The 17633-nt window shown below is 42.6% G+C and overlaps 1 protein-coding gene across 1 annotated transcript in view; it reads left to right on the top strand.

Annotated features, from left to right (window-relative positions):
- LOC101605591 (ankyrin repeat domain-containing protein 31-like) overlaps positions 1–6516 on the top strand; it is a 163070-nt gene extending 156554 nt beyond the window's left edge. Inside the window, exon 27 of the mRNA XM_045139950.1 lies at positions 6371–6516. Coding sequence (XP_044995885.1) covers positions 6371–6516 — 146 coding nt within the window. The remainder of the gene's footprint in view (positions 1–6370) is intronic.
- Positions 6517–17633: the final 11117 nt, after the last annotated feature.

Raw genomic sequence — 17633 nt, 5'->3', positions numbered from 1 at the left:
CCTTAAATCCAATCTGAAAGAATGTAAGAGCCAAAGGAAGGGTAAGACTCCTTACAACATTCTCCTCCAGTACAAAATGGCCTGGATATCCATGACTTCACAGAGCCTGACTCTACCTATACAAGACTATTATAATAGGAGAAAAAGATGATGACCTCAAAATAAAAGACAGACTGATTGAGAGGGGGAGAGGATATGATGTAGAGTGGAGTTTCAAAGGGGAAAGTCGGGGGAGGGAGGGAGTTACCATGGAATATTGTTTATAATTATGGAAGCTGTCAATAAAAATATGTAATGCTAACCTAGATATGGCTTCAGAAGGAAAAATGTACCATTTTTCCATTTAAATAACACATTAAATGAAATAACCCTGAGTAATTACAGAATAGATTCAGAGAAAAGAATTTTTCAGGGTGGTATAATTTCTGAAATATCTGAAAGTTGGTTACCCCCATAAGTCATGCCACTATTGCACCAGTGGCCACATCTTGACTATCAAGTCAATATTATAGCATATACTATCTCTAGCTGGGTAAGATTATTGATGACTTTTTTCCTCTAACAGCCTGCATAGCACCCTTGGCATCACAAAAAAATAGTTCTGGCTTGATTGTTCTATGTCATGCAGCCAAAACATGTAGTAGCATCAGCAATAGGAATTTACTACCTAGATTTGGCAGGCAACCAAGAACCAAGAACAATAGGCATAGTCTGTATGGTTTTAGGGGCCTCCCTGACCAACAACTCATAGAGAGCTGTGTCACACTTGATATGGAGATGTTGTTTAATAATCAATAACCCATGACATCCTGGAGGAGTGTTATCCACATATTTTTATTGACAGCTTCCATAATTATAAACAATATTCCATGGTAATTCCCTCCCTCCCCCGACTTTCCCCTTTGAAACTCCACTCTACATCATATCCTCTCCCCCTCTCAATCAGTCTGTCTTTTATTTTGAGGTCATCATCTTTTTCTCCTATTATAATGGTCTTGTATAGGTAGAGTCAGGCTCTGTGAAGTCATGGATATCCAGGCCATTTTGTACTGGAGGAGAATGTTGTAAGGAGTCTTACCCTTCCTTTGGCTCTTACATTCTTTCAGGCACAATGGACCCTGAGCCTTGGAAGGTGTGATAGAGATATTTCAGTGCTGAGCACTCCTCTGTCATTTCTCAGCACCATGGTGCCTTATGAGTCATCTCAAGGTCACTGCCATCCGAAAAGAGAAGCTTCTCTAACCAAAAGTGAGAATAGCATTAATATATGGGTATGAACATTAAGAGAAGAGCTTACTGGGCAGTTTGATGAGCATAGTATATACATTTAGCCAGACAGCAGCAGAAGATACACCCCTAGGGCTCATAAATAACCCTGCTGTAGGTTTTCAGTATGAGGGATATATTCCCCCATGGAGCAGGCCTCCAGTCCAATTTCAGAGTGTTTGGTTTTCCTCATAACAGATATACTACTATTGCGCCATTGGCTCATTTGGCCTGGCTGGCCAAACATAAGGCTTGCAGTGTCCACTGTTGAATATCTTCACTGGTGATTTCCCTCTCTCTCCCATTGAACTGCATGCAGCATGGGTTTTTTACAGCTTTCTGTCAGCTGGTCTACATGGAGGAGGTTTTCAGCTCAGTTCAAGCAGGATTTCTCAGTGATCTTGTAGCCCAAGTATGTGCAGTCTTCAGCAATAGGGTCTTTCCATCTATTCCTGGTGGGAAACCAAGGGCCTTAGCAATGGCCTGTAATGTTTTGGGGCATCAGGGACCTCCCTGGCCAACAACTCACTAGAAAGTAGCCCATCCCTGGCATTGAAAATCTTCTAGTAACAATTGATTACTCCTGAGTCTTCCATTGTCCAAAGAAGTAAGTTTCGGGCTGGAGAAATGGCTTAGCAGTTAAGTGCTTGCCTGTGAAGCCTAAGGACCCCGGTTCGAGGCTCGATTCCCCAGGTCCCACGTTAGCCAGATGCACAAGGGGGCGCACGTGTCTGGAGTTCGTTTGCAGAGGCTGGAAGCCCTGGCGCGCCCATTCTCTCTCTCTCCCTCTACCTGTCTTTCTCTCTGTGTCTGTCGCTCTCAAACAAATAAATAAAAAAAATTTTTTTAAAGTAAGTTTCAATATGACTTATTTATATCCTGTTAGATTTTGATTAGCCCTCCCTGTACCTTTCCTTTTTTCAATCTCTTCCCCTGACCTCACTTAGGCCATTTCACCCCCATTAATCTGTTCTTCTAGTTACATATATGCAATACCATCTATTAAGTACCTACTCCTTCCCTTTCAATTCCCTTTAAATATCCTTTCTGCATTAAATATTTTATAAAACCAGGTACTAAAATAAATCTTTGCTTATTAAGCTAATATTCCTTATCAAATTGAGTTAAGTTTATCCTGAGAAAACTAAAGACAGTGCAATCACCAAGAATTATCACATTTTAATATTATCTACCAGTGTACAATACCATTTTGAAAAACAGACCAATGTTGCATTACATTCATCTACTACAGGGAATATCCTTTTCTCTAGGATGTACTTTTATAACCTCTAACCTTAAGTGTTTGATCCTGTCTCAGACGAGTGTGGGACAACTGATTTTTCCCTAACTTTATACTTAACTCTTCCCCCTCCCCAACTTGTCTTCTTTGGATCTTCCTGTGTCTCAAAAACTAACTTCACCCAGGTGTGGAGGCACACACCTTTCATCCAGGCACTAGGGAGTCAGAGGTAAGAGGATTGCCAAGGGTTCAAGGCCACCCTGAAAATACAGACTGAATTCCAGGTCAGCCTGGGGTAGTGTGAGACCCTACATCAAAAAAAAAAAAAAAAGAAAACTAGCTTCACAGTAAGAGGTGCTTTCTCTCCGAATGTGTAGTGAGTCTCATAGGTACTTTTCATCATTTCTGGGGGACTCTGGTCCAGGAGATCAGATAACAATTATTGTGGGAAGTTAGTATAGTAGGAAACTGGAAGAAGTTCACATGGTAATTAACTCAGTGTTTGGTCACTAACCCTGACTACAGATCAGTTTAATCAGATTTTATATTCAGGCCTAGTAGCCTGAAAATTTTAAAGTTATGAGTCTGATAGGCCATTCTGATTATAGATTATTGAATGGCTACTAGTGTGTGTATTTGTGTGTGTGCGTGTGTGTGTATACATGTATGGCCCACATGCCCACAGTGTGCATGTAGATATTAAAAGCCATTTTTTAATTTATGAAGGAATTAATCCATTCATTAGGTGAGAGCTCTCATGATTTGTCTCTGAAAGCACCATCATAGATACAGAACACCCAGAAGTGTATTTGCTAATCCCCTAGGAAACTCACAGTTTAGTCTAGTTGATAGGGAAGACCAGTGATCACATCATATGTTGAAATAATTGTGAATCATTTAACTTGAAATTATATTTCTCAATCAGAGTTGTCTAATGATAGAAAACTGTTAGATTTTTGTCTATGGGTCCTAGTGCAGAGTTCTAAAGCACTTGAATATTCCAGGTGATAAGGGTGCTAGGCATATCCTTTTTTTCAGAGGTAACTCTCTTGGCTGGTCTTCAGATGGCATCAGGGTGAGGGCTAGTCTCCAGTAAGGCCGACTCTTGATTGAAAAATTGGAACTCTCAGCCCCCATCTGCAGGGCCCATGGAGGAGAGAAGATAAAAGTGAGTTAATCACTGGTGGGCAATGATTTAATCAGTTGTTTGAGGCCTGTGGTCAGGCACATAAGTACATCATGGCAGCAACATGTGACAGTGCAAATGCCCATCTCATAGCAGGGAAGCAAATGAGAGAGAATATCCTGGGGTTCCACAGTCCCCCATGTGACTTATGTCTAAGGACTGCCCACAAGGTCCAACCTCTCAGAGGGTCCAGGGCTCTATTACCCTGGACCCAAAGCTTTTAACAAAAAGGGCTTGGGAGGACTCCCCCAAGATCCAAACTATAGCAGACACCCAAATTGTGTCAGAGAGTCAGACAAGTGGTTGGCATGAGGAAAAAAAGACCTACACATTGGATGCCAAAGTTTTGTGAGTAACAACTGCTCATTAGAATGAGATATGTTTGTTTGCATGTATTTATGTATGTATGCATGTATACATATACGTATGTATGCATTCACTTCTTATAAAAAGTAGAGTAACCCATGTCCTTCCATGGCGAAGTATGGATGCCGGAAGTCCAGAGCAGGCAGTGTAGCAGAGTAGTCATCCTGTCTTTCGGCTCCATCCTCCTTAGTGCTGATTGATGTCTTAGATCAACCCATGGCCCAAAATAGCAATGATCAGCCAGCCAGCGCATGTGAAAAGGGGAAGGAAAGGAGGAAAGAAATCGGGAAGTCTAACGCAACATTTTGGTATTGTTGCAGTCCGGTTTGCATTGATGGTAGAAATCACCCAACCAAGAGCAGCTTGTGGCAAAAAGAGGTTTATTTTGGCTTACAGGCTCAAGGTGAAGCTCCACGATGGCAGGGAGAAATGATGGCATGAGCAGAGGATGGATATCACCCCTTGGCCCACATAAGGTGGACAACAGGAACAGAAGAGTCTGCCAAACACTGGCTATACTACCCATATACCAGCCCCCAACAATGCACTGCCCCCAGGAGGCGTTAATTCCCAAATCTCCACCAGCTAGGAACCTAGTATTCAGAACGCCCAAGTTTATGTGGGACACCTGAATCAAAGCACCACAGGTATCCATCCCATTGACCAGAATTTAGTCAAGTGTCTCCGCTACCTGCAAGGAAGTCTGTGACATGAAGAATTTCCATTTAACATACTCCCAGGATTTTCCTGAAGGGAACAAAGCCAAAAGTAGAAGTAATTTATAATTTTGCCAAAAGTCCTTTGGAGGTAGTTGCATGACTTCTGTTTCTTAGGAATATGAGTAAAGTTTATGGACTGTATGGAATGTCTAAATAAAACTGCCTGGGTGAGTTCACAACATACTAGCACTACATGTGGAATAGGGTTGAATTTTCTGGGTGATGAATAGCTCATATAGCCAAACTTTGAGACTCTCAGGGAGCACAAAGCAACCAGTTTAGCATCACTGACCACTTTGACTGGCAGAGCCAAAAGCATCCTCACTTCTGAAAAAAAGTACAAGTCTGAAGGAGCTTTGTAACTTGCTGGAGACCAGGAAGACAGTGAGGTTAAGACTAGAAAATCAGTCAGCTATCTATTTAATATTCTTTTCAGTAGTAAATAATGATAATATTAGCCACTAGTATTTTACTATTTGCTATATTCCAGGCAATATGCTAAGCATTACATAGGTAAAATTTTGTTTGAAGCCGGGCATGGTGGTGCACACCTTTAATCCCAGCACTCGGGAGGCAAAGGTAGGAGTTCAAGGCCAGCCTGAGACTACATAGTGAATTCCAGGTCAGCCTGGGCTAGAGTGAGACCCTACCTCAAAAAAAAAAATTGTTTGATCTATACAACTGATTTTTTGTTCTTAATTCATTGGAATTCATAGAAAAGTGAGCTTTAGTAAATTACCTTTAGAAGTTTCCACCATCCCTTCCCAGCTATTACTTTAGAATGCACACAGTTCTCCTTTTGTCTCAAGGTCAGTCAGTGCTACTTTGTGGGCTTGTCATAGGTACAAAAAGTGGAATGAATGAGGGATGTATGTCCTAGTCACACAACCTGTTCTTTCCTACAGACTTGACTAGGTTATTATTATTGTTGTTATTATTATTATTATTATTATTATTATTATTATTATTGGTTTTTCGAGGTAGGGTCTCACTCTGGCCCAGGCTGACCTGGAATTAACTCTGTCATCTCAGGGTGGCTTTGAACTCATGGCGATCCTCCTACCTCTGCCTCCTGAGTGCTGGAGACTGGGTTATTTTTTTTTAAATTTCTCTCTCCTCTCTTCCTCTCTCTCTCTCTCTCTCTCTCTCTCTCTGTGTGTGTGTGTGTGTGTGTGTGTGTGTGTGTGTGTGTGTGTGTGTGTTCTTGAGTATGGGCATATGTGTGCCATGGCATGTACATGGCATTCATAGCAAAACCACCAGTGGTAGTCCTCACCTTCCACCTTGCTTGAGATGGCATCTCTTGTTCCAGGCCACTTATGCCAGGCAAAGTGGTCCATGAGCTACAAGGGATTCTTCCCTCTCTACCTCCCATTATTCCATAACTGCACTGGCATTAAAGATGTTCACTACTTCACCCAGCTTTATATGTGTTCTACAGATCTGAACTCAGGATCTCATATTTGGACAGAAAGTACTTTACCCTCTGAGCCATCTCCATATCCCCTTGACTAAATTCTCAGATTAAGAATAACTGCACTTAAATCTAATATTGTAAAATGCTATTTTAATTTTTTGTGCATATTTTTATAGACACTTCCAGAAAATCAGAGCAAAATATCCCTCATTATCTACAAACTAAAGAAATACTTCTAATAAGCGAGGAAGAACTTCTCCCATCCGATGTAATGGATAAGTATTGGAATTACTTCGTGAATTGTAAAGATCTGTCATTTTGAAGCCTGCAAACACCCTTCTTCATTTTTCTTGTACGGTGGGCTTAATTTAATCTAAACTTTGTGGGTTAGTACTAAAGTTGTGTATTTACTGTTCTGAGAACACTATTACGGTAACATTAGTATTTTTTGCCATTAAAATAAAGGATTTTCTGAATAAAACTGTTGGCTCTCTTGTTTTCTTTTTGTTAACAAAAACTTAAGACTAATTTTTCAGTGCCCCTACCTTTCTGAAAATAGCAAGTGTTCTGAGTAACAGTTGTTCAATAAGGGAAGTAAGGCTAGAAATAAAAGTAGACAGTTGGCCCTGAAAAGACCCAAAAAAAGTGAATCCACTTCAGACAAGAATTTTGAGTCCCAATATTCTCCCATGTATTTTGACATTTGTCTCAAAATAAAATTGTAATTTATGAAGGAGATTTAAGTTTTATATGTGATTATGTAGATAGGATTGCAATGGCTCAAGTCGTAAAACAAAGAACTAAGGAAGTATTGATTGAGGGATGATTTAAAAAAAAAAAAATGTATGTGCTGCCTGAGAGAAGGCTTAGCATTTAAGCGCTTGCCTGTGAAGCCTAAGGACAGTGGTTTGAGGCTCGATTTCCCAGGACCCACGTTAGCCAGATGCACAAGGGGGCGCACATGTCTGGAGTTCGTTTGCAGAGGCTGGAGGTCCAGGCATACCCATTCTCTATCTATCTGCCTCTCTCTATGTCTTTTGCTCTCAGATAAATAAATAATTTTTTAAAAAGGATATGCTCCACCCTTGTTCTGCTACATTGTAGTGGAGATTTAAAAAAAAAGATATATTCAAGAGTTTTATCGGGTGCAGGGGAGGGTATTACCATGGGATATTTTTTAAAATTATGGAAAATGTTAATAAAAATTGTGAAAAGATAAAAAATAAAATAAGAAAAAAAAGAGTTTTAAAGTGGGGGGGAGGGAATTAACATGGGATTTTTTTATAATCATGGAAAATGCTAGTAAAAATTCGAAAAAAAAAAGAAAAGAGTTTTATCAATTCTTCTCAAGCCTCTTTCTTAATATTGGATAATCACATTATTCTTTACTTGCCCTGTTATTAAAATTCATATTGTTTGCTTAATTATTTATTTACTTAAGAGAGAGTAGGAGAGAGGGGGAAAGAGAGGCAGATAGAAAGAGGAGAGAATGGGAACACCAGGGGCTCCAGGCATTGCAAACAGACCCCAGATGCATATGCCACCTTGTGCATCTGACTTAAGTGGGTACTGGTGTATTGAACCTGGGTCCTTATGCTTCACAGGCAAGCATGTTAAGTGCTAAGCCGTATCTTCAGCCCAAGCCATCTCTCCAGCCCTTACTCTTTTTTAATCCCTGCCTCCAAAATAGGTCTTTGATTTTATGGCTTTATTCTATAGCTTCTCTCTTAATTTTCTAAAGAACTGAAAACTGTGAGAAAAATTTCTAGAATGTTTTCTTTTGGTCTGGAATTGCCTTGGGGACATATTCTTACTTGAAATGTAAAGTTGATGTGGTAGTTTGAAAAGATGTCCCCCAATATATTCAATGCTTTATTAACTTGTACTTTGGATCTGTAGCCACCTGGCTGGAGGTGGGGTCACTGGGCAGATCTTAAGGTGTGATGGTGGGTTTGAGATTTCAATCTTAAAATATGTAAAGTGTGCCTAGCTGGAGTTCCTGAAGACTGTTGTGTGGCTTTTGGATTTTAGGCTTGTGCTTCTCTCTGTGTTTGGTCCTGTGAAAACCTGTGAAAACTACTTCTGCCATTATGGAATTTACCTTGGATCTGTAAGTTTCAATAAATCCCTTCCTCCATAACTGTGCCTGGTCTGGAAGTTCATCTCAGGGAACCTGAAGGTGTCTGCTGCAGAAGTTGGTACTGAGGAATGGGCTGAGATAAACCTGACCATGTGGATGTTGGTCTTTTGGAACTTTTGTTTTGGAGGAACAGGCATAGAATTGGGGCTTGCAACTGAAGATGCCTTCTGGAGTAGTAAGCCAAGTTTTATGGACTATTCTGATGAGAGTTTGAGAAGGCTAAGTGCAAACAGTATTGAATTTTGAGGCTTGGCTTATGAACTTTCTAAGGGGAAGGAAAGACAACAGATGACTTTTTTGGAACTGAGCTACTGGCATAAGGGCTGGCTGCATTCTTCTGCCCAGGCCCAGAGAGTTTGATCAAGGTTAAATTTGTAAAGGATTTATGTGCTTGGCTAAAGATAATTGGACTGAGATTTAACATTTTTAAGCTGAAAAACCTCAAGCAAGTTAAAATTACAGGCACTGAGAATGGTCTTGGATTACTGAACCTGCTGTCTTTAACTACTTTAGCAATCTTCAAGAAAAATGGCCCAGCTGCTTTACATTAAAACAATGAAAAGGATGCCTGAGGAAAGACAATCATAGAAATGCAAACTCTTTTGGCAAGATTTGACTGGAGAAGGAATCTGCTTTTCAAGATTATGATTTATTTCCACCATTAATTAATAACATGGTTGTGTTCTGCACACCTGGCATTGGTTTCAGAAACATGAGAAATGAGAGGAGTGGTCATGAATTGCACACAGCCTGGGCTGCAAGCAGCATGGATGGAGGGGTGGAGTTGCCTAAGCCCTTTTGAGCTCAGATGATTTCATCAGAAGTCCTACATGCTCTATATGCAGGATTTGATATTTGCCCTGATGGTTTTCAATCTTGAATTGGTCCAATCTTTTTTTGCTATGCTCTTATTCTTCTTTTGGGCTTGGGAATGTTTACTTTGTGCCATCATATGTTGGAAATATATAGCTTATGTTTTAATTTTAAAAGGCTCACAGTTAAGAGACCGCCTTGAACATCAGATGGGACTCAGGATGTCTGAACAGTGTTGGGACTGATGGAGACCCTGGGAACTCTTGAGGTTGGACTGGATGTATTGAGTCATGCAGGATCAAGAGCCTATGTGGGCCACAAACAGAATGTATTGATTTGAATTAAATGTTCTCCATAGGGTCATGTGTTTTCAACATGTGGTTACCAGCTAGTGAAAATTAGGGAAAGTTGTATGGCCTTTACGAAGTGGAGCTTTGCTTGGGAAGGCATGTCATTTGAAGGAAACTTTGGGGTAACATAGCCCAGCTTCAACACCAGTACTTAGACTACTTTCTTCCTGCCTCTGTGAAAATGTGACCAAGGCTGCTTCTTCAGGCCTGCTATTCTTAACACACAATGACGAAACTTCCCTTCAAAACTGTAAGCCAGGGCTGGAGAGATGGCTTAGCAGATAAGGTGTTGGCCTGCAAAGCCAAAGGACCTCGGTTCAACTCCCCAGGACCCACATAAGCCATATGCACAAAGTGACACCTGCATCTGTAGTCCATTGACCGTGGCTGGAGACCCTGGCATGCCAATTCTCTCTCATTCTCTGTTTCTCTTTCACTCTTCTGCTCTCTATAACAAATAAAAAAATAAACATTTTTAAAAGTAAATAAAAAAGCCAATTGTGGTGTTGCATGCCTTTAATCCCAGCACTCAGGAGGCAGGGTAAGAGGATTGTCTTGAGTTTGAGGCAGGCCACCCTGAGACTCCATAGTGAATTCCAGGTCAGCCTAAGGTATAGTGAAACCCTACCTCAAAATAAATAAATAAATAACTGTAAGCCAACAGAAACACTTTCTTTCAATGAGCTGCTTCGTGTTGGTTTTTTTTTTTTTTTTCCTAGCAACAAGAATATAACCTCTATACACATACTGCAGAATTTCTGATAATGATTGTCGGCATCACTGGTTTCCTAAGTGCTCCAGAGGTCACTATGCAGCCAGGCTGAAAACCACTGTTATAAACTCTGCTGATCTCCTACTTCTCTCTCCTGGCCTTCTAGTCACCTTTCTCCAGGCCTGGGAGAGAAACTCAGAATTCCCTGGTTTTCCTCAGATGCATGTGCATGCGCACGCTCGTGCACACACACACACACTTCTATCTAAGTACAGTATTTTGGCTCTCTGTCTTTTTCTGTCCCATGTCAGCAATGCTCAGATTTCTTGGCTTTCTCACCATTGTGGTATTCTGATAGGTGTTGTGCTGCTCTGTATGTAAAATGTCTCACATATACTCAAGTGTGCATGATTAAATTTCCTACTTCACCTCCAGCTAATGGGTCCTGTAGAGGCGGAGCATTGCAGAAGGAGCTGTGACACTGAGAGTGGACCTTGCGGTTTATTAGTCCAGCTCTATTGAGTGTTGAGAGCTTACTCATTGTGAGACTACTTCCTACTGTTGTGACAAGATGGGATTCTTCATCGGCCTGCTCCACCATGATAGTCTCCACCATGCTGGAATTTCCCCACAAAATTATAAGCCTGAAATGTGCCCTTTCCTCTCATCAGCAACTTCTGCCTGGGTGTTTTGAGAAGGTAACTGCTTCAGGTGTCTTCTCTAGCCTTAAGTGGTAGACATTTTTCATTATTGCTCGCAAATAATGTTTTCCATAGTAGGAAGAAGTGACTACAGATTATTTTTTTTTTGTTTGAGTTACAGCAAAGTCCTTGCAACTCTCCATATAGAATAGGACTTCAAGGATTCCAAGTCATGGACAAGAAGCTGGAAGTCAGTAGATTACAACATCATAATTTCATCAGTGTCTGTATATTCCTGTAGATCGTAAAGGCTTGCAGCCCAACTGCACAGAATTTCATCACCAGTGAGCTTTAAATCCCTGCCCCAGCCTGGGTGCCATCCATGAGAGTCTAGTTTCATTGCTCTGAGAATCATAGTTTGTTTCTAGTCTCCTCTGCAGAACTACAGTATGTAACTGTGACATCTGTCTGCAATATACTTTTCTAAATTCACTTTTCCCTCATTCTTCAACTACTGAATGCATTCCATGTCCCAGACTGTTCCATTAAAAAAAAATTACTTTGTCTGCTTCTTAAAAATACTCTCCTGAGCCCCATTCTAGGCTTACTGAAACAGAATCTTCCCGCAATTTTTTTGACCAGATAAATTTTTAGCAATTAAATGTCAGAAGGATTACATTACTTTAAGCTACTTTTTCCTTGAAGTTTTTTAAATTGTATGCATCAATGAGAAATGGTATCATGATTCAGTACTTCAACCAGTCTTGTGAGGTGAAACAGGGCAATGATGATGTAAGAGGGTGGAGGTGTTAATGTGAAATGTTGCCCCCATAGCCTCAAGTATTTGTGATTAAGCCTTATACTCAGTCCCCCAGCAAGATGATCCATTGTGAGGGGTATCTCAGTCGGTGGAATTAGGTTCAAAGCTAGCCTAACTCCAACCATTTTTTTAAATTTTATTTATTTGTTTATTTATTTATTTATTTGATAGAAAGAAAGAGGCAGAGAGAGAGAGAGAATGGGCACACCAGGGCCTCCTCCAGCCACTGCAAACAAACTCCAGATGTGTGCAGCCCCTTGTACATCTGGCTTAAATGGGTACTGGAGAATCAAACCGGGATCCTTTGGCTTTTCAGGCAAACCCCTTAACACTAAACCATCCTCCAGAACCTCCAACTGTTTTGTAACCCTGCTCTCTTGCTTGTGCTATGCTTTCCCTGGCAAGATGAAGCTAAGTTTCCCCTTGAAAGGGTTAAATGAAGAAACCCTCTCCTCCGTAGGTTGCTTCTGATCAGGTATATATTTTTTTTCTGGAAACAAGAAGGAAACTGATACAGATAGCATCCCAGACCCTACTTTTCTTATGTATGTGTAAAATAATCCTAAATATGGATAGGGGTGGAGTACACTTTGCCATCCCCTCTACGTGGCACACAGGGCATGGCTGAGTTAGTCTAAACTGTGGTATGGTCTATATGGTTTTGTTAGATGGGCCTAAATTTGACTATGTCTCCAACGCAGAGTAGACTAGTCTTGCTTGTGACCTACCAATATCCTCACACCCCTGCCTTACATTGGATTCTTCCAACTGCTCCTACTGATTTCTTAGGTCTTCTCAAATGTGACTTTGTGACTTAGTAATGGACATGTGTTCAGTTTACCCTCAGAATAGGGGTGTGCCTAAACATAGCAGGATACAGGAGCTTCTCTGGTTCCTAGGTGGTAGTGTTACTCTAAGCACTGCTGCAGGATCAAATGACCAAATCCCATGGTGTGATGTGAATTCCTCTGTGGAGCTCTGCTTGCCACCAAGTCTCATAGTTAAGTAGTAGTATAGCAGATACCTTCCCATTGCTGGCACCAAACAGCTGGCCAGTTCCAAGTTTAGAATGGAAGGTTTTATTTGGGCTTACAGTTTTGAGGAGAAGTTTCACAATGGTAGGAATAAGCATGGCAGAGCACACACCCTAGCCATACATCTTGTCACAGCAGCAAGAAGGCAGTAATGTGAGTCAGTTAGCTAGCAAAGGCAAGGGGACTGGACTGCAAAGACCATCCCCGGGGATACCTCAAGTCAATCAAGGCTCTACCTGCCAGGCATCAACTATGAGGCTTAATCACAAACAGGTGAGGCTATGGGACAGATTTTACACTGAAACACCACAAGGGTATCATGGTAGAATGCACTCTGATCTCCAGTTCTTCCCTGTGATGTCTGAAGACTGTCCAAGGGAAAGCTCATCCTTGTTTTAGTAGACACGATGAATGTAATTCCAATCAGTTACCAGTCAGGTCCTCTGTTTCAATTTAGGATGGCTGTCATTATGTAATATTTTTGACAAAATTAACAATGCATTCATTCTAGGGCAGTTTCCTGTGCAAGTCCAAGCACTTAACACATAGGAAGTGAAGTGCAAGCCACCAGGATGTCTCTGAAGGTAGTATGCAGAATTTGCATAAGTTAAATAACCTTTCTCTTTACACAGCAAGGCCCTGTTTCCTCCTCTTCAGACTGGGAGGGAAATTTAATCATGGCCTTTACTATCTTATTGTCTTATTATCAGCTTAATCTTATTACAGTGCAATATCGGACACAGATTCCCAAAGACAAAAGTGTTAATTAGACCCCATGTCTTTGGACCTCTGTGAGGACAACAGATCTTTGTGGGAGTTTGTAGCAGAGCACACTGATTGGACCTCACCCCAGGAAGGAGAACAAGGAGCACTGTGGGCTGAAGTCCCTCAGCCCCTCTTCTCAGGCACGAAGTACCAAAGCTCAAACTGGTCTCTCCACACATCTTATGTATGGCTGATCCAAGATCGACCCCCAAACACACCATAGGGATGGACTCCAAGATCTGCCACCAGTGGTATGCCCCCTATAGCAGGGATCAGCCTGCTGGGGGCTCAAGAAGGAAGTATCATTAAAATGACTTTGGAGGGCTGGAGAGATGGTGTAGCGGTTAAGCGCTTGCCTGTGAAGCCTAAGGAACCCGGTTCCCCAGGTCCCACGTTATCCAGGTGCACAAGGGGGCGCACGCGTCTGGAGTTCGTTTGCAGAGGCTGGAAGCCCTGGCGCGCCCATTCTCTCTCTCTCCCTCTACCTGTCTTTCTCTCTGTGTCTGTCGCTCTTAAATAAATAAATAAATGACTTTGGAGCACTGGGGAAATGGCTTAGAGGTTACGGCCTTTGCCTGTGAAGCCTAAGGACCCAGGTTTGATTCTCTAGGACCCACGTGAGACAGATGCACAAGGGGACACTTGTGTCTAGAGTTCATATGCAGTGGCTAGAGGCCCTGGCATGCCCATTTTCTCTTTCTCACTATCTGTCTCTTTCTTTCACATAAATAATTAAATAAAATGTTTCTTAAAAAATGACTGAGTCTGCCGGGCGTGGTGGCACACGCCTTTAATCCCACCACGTGGGAGGCAGAGGTAGGAGGATTGCCATGAGTTCGAGGCCACCCTGAGATACCATAGTGAATTCCAGGTCAGCCTGGGCTAGAGTGAGACCCTACCTCGAAAAAGTAAAAAAAAAAAAAAAAAAAAGACTGAGTCTATCTATAGAGCCATACATTCAAACTATCACGGGGTCATTGGTTGACATAAAAATGCTAATGAGGACACATGAAAGTCATAGCTTGGGAATTTAACCATGGGGCCATTGTTTATTTGATATAATGAAGACACCCATGTCCTGTGCCAACTGTAGGACTCTTAGCTAACATCCACCCTAGTTATCTACCAGGTCCCAGCAGGCCACTTCCTTCAAGCTGTAATCCCTCTCATTTTATAGGCTGTGTCCTCAAAGACCTTTCAAATGGTTGAGCACAGAGCATGATCTTAATCTCTAGAACCCATATTCAAACACTCTCAAGTCCCATTGCACAGGGACAACTGTCACTGCAGCTCTAAGAGCATGCACTTCCAGCTTCTATAAATGTCATCTCCTCCCTCCCATTCCAAATCCATCCCAACCTGTCTGTCTCATCGGGTGCTGGGACATTACTCCTATTAACAGTTAGCATATTTTCTAACACTTCGCCTGACCCTGTCCTGGCTATAGCATTGCACATACCAAAGACCCCTTCGAGTGCAGGATACCCTGGCAAAGACATGTGAGGGCAACTCCTGGTAAATCCCAGTGGGGAAAGACACATGTCAGGTGCTTCTCTCCTGGCAGCATCAGTGAGGGTGCTGAGTATTTAGGCAATCAAAGCTCTAGCACCTTCTTTATTCATCAAACTCCTCCTTTCCTGTCACAGGATGGGACCTGGCTTCCTACAGGGACCTTGCTGAGGGTGTCCCATTCTTTCCCTCTCTGGGAGGAGTGAACATCTTCTGGCATATATTGCATATCCTGGGCGTAGTTCTCACGAAAGGGGCTGCAAAAGTGGATGTGCAGGGAGATGTCAGCATGTGCTCCAGGAGGTAACCCTCAGCGCCACAGTCATTAAACATGTACTGAAATGCTGTGACCTGCATCAGCACCGCATCATAAAAGAGCATGCTGCTGTTACCCCACTGAAAGCTCCACTGCTCACTTACCCCCACTTACCCACATCCTGGACCAAAGGTTTTTGCCACCTTTCAGGAGCCCGTGCTGTCAGTTGGCCACTCTGTTTCATGGCACATGCTTGTGTTCCTCATTTCTAGTTCACCAGGTACTCTAGGTGAAGGCCTGTGTGTCTTGCACAGTTCTCAGTAGATGAGATGGTGGTGAGGGATACTGAGGTGTGTGCGGAAGTTTCACTGTTAAATGATGAAGGGGGGCTGGAGGGATGGCTTAGCAGTTAAGCACTTGCCTGTGAAGCCTAAGGACCCCGGTTGGAGGCTCGATTCTCCAGGACCCACGTTAACCAGATGCACAAGGGGGCGCACGCGTCTGGAGTTTGTTTGCAGTGGCTGGAAGCCCTGGCGCACCCATTCTTTCTCCCCCCTCTCGCTCTCTCTCTCTCTCTCTCTCTCTCTCTCTCTCTCTCCCTCCCTCCCTCCCTCTTTCTATCTCTGTCACTCTCAAATAAATAAATAAAAATGAACAAAAAAATTTTTAAAAAATGATGAAGGGCAGATGATCCAGGCATGAACAAAGTATGGCGGATTAGAACTTGTGCTCAACAATAGCTGTCCCAGGGTAATGTGTCTGAAACTGCAGCAATACCAGTCAAATCCTCCTTCACCATCCTATTAAACTAGGGAATTCATCATTATCCTTGACCACAGGAAGAAAGCAAAGCCTTGTACATCGGACATAGGAACTGACCTGCTTCTTCTGGGGAAAACCATAGCATCATCCATCCCAATATTAAAGCTGAAATCAATACATGCCACAGACCTTCCTCTAGTATATAAGTAATGCCCACAACACCAAAGAGAGGCAATGAGGCAAGTGCCTATACCTGCATGCACACAGCAGCCCAAGCATAGACACCCCATGACCCTCTCAGTCGGGAAGGCTGAGCAAAGTGCAGTCTCTCCCAGCAGTGAGATATTATGGAACCATAAGAAGAAATGCATGTGCTGCTGATGCACATGACAACCTGGGTGAGTTTCTATTTTGTCTTTCACGAAATAGGCCAGACAACAGAGTTGGGTGAGTGGGGCGTCAATACTGGTGCATTTACACATGGGTGATAATGCATGTGCACACCAAAGGACAGTCTTGGGTTTCATATTCAAGGTGTCTGCCCTCTTCCTTTAAGACACAGTCTCTGGTTGGCCTTCGACTCAACAGTGAAGCCAGGTAGGTTGTGTGGAGCGATTGATGGGTTTGAAGGGGCAGGAGTGGATCAGATCGATAGTCCTGGCTTTTCTCTGGGCCTGGGGGTGGGGGGGGAATGTAGTAATAAATCACAGTGCTTTCTCCTTACCATGAATGTATCTAATGGCACAGAATACCGTGCTTCCATGTCAATAACTTGAGTGGCACAATGTGGTTTGTGCAGAATACCATCTGTTTGGGGACTAGTGCTGCATCTTTCTTTCCTAAAACTTTGCTAAACAAGTTGTGACCATCTATTTTCATTTAAGATCATAGGACTACTAGTTGTCTTATGTACAAATGCGACAGGTGGTCCTGGGGCCTCTGCCTTTCTCTCCCAGGCAGGTGTTTCGTTCTCAAAGTTTCCTTCTCTTAAGGGCACTTGTATGCAACCCAAAGTCCAGCATTCTGCTCAAGTGAATGTGCCTTCTCTATGGATTCTGGCAGGTATAAATTGGTCCTTCTCGGTGCTTTCACCCTAATCCTGTCTCAAAGGGAGTACTAAAACTCCCACATTGCTATGCCCTCCCCTAAACTCACTGTGGAACATACCTGCCCCTGAGGCAGCAACATGTTCATTACTCCAGGCGGGCATGCACTCTTTCATCCCTGGGGCTGGGCAGGGTCTAGCTGAAAGACGACAATCAACACTTTGCCTCTCAGGTCATTTGGTACTTCCTGCTTCCCATAGACAGCCTGTGTCACAGAGAGAGACCCTTTCGATGACAATGTAGTTTCTATGACAACCAGGGCAGAACATTCTTTCCTTTTCAGGGGCACACTTCACCAGGATATTCACAGACTGGAAGAGTCACTGGAAACATCAAGGCAAGGAGCTCCCTGCTGTGAACATGGGTGAGTAGTTTGCCTATGAGTGTGTGTAGGGAGTGAGTGGGCTCTTTCATAGGACTGGAAGGGACATCGTTCCTCCTGTTTGTGGGGCATGTTAACAGCTCTAGTTGAAGGACTGGGGGCTGGAGAGATGGTTTAGTGGTTAAGGCATTTGCCTACAAAGCCAAAGA

Source organism: Jaculus jaculus, chromosome X (assembly GCF_020740685.1).
Source record: "Jaculus jaculus isolate mJacJac1 chromosome X, mJacJac1.mat.Y.cur, whole genome shotgun sequence".
Lineage (NCBI taxonomy): Eukaryota > Metazoa > Chordata > Mammalia > Rodentia > Dipodidae > Jaculus > Jaculus jaculus.
The sequence above is the reverse complement of the archived record's forward strand: the minus strand, read 5'-3'. Positions and strand labels throughout refer to the sequence as shown.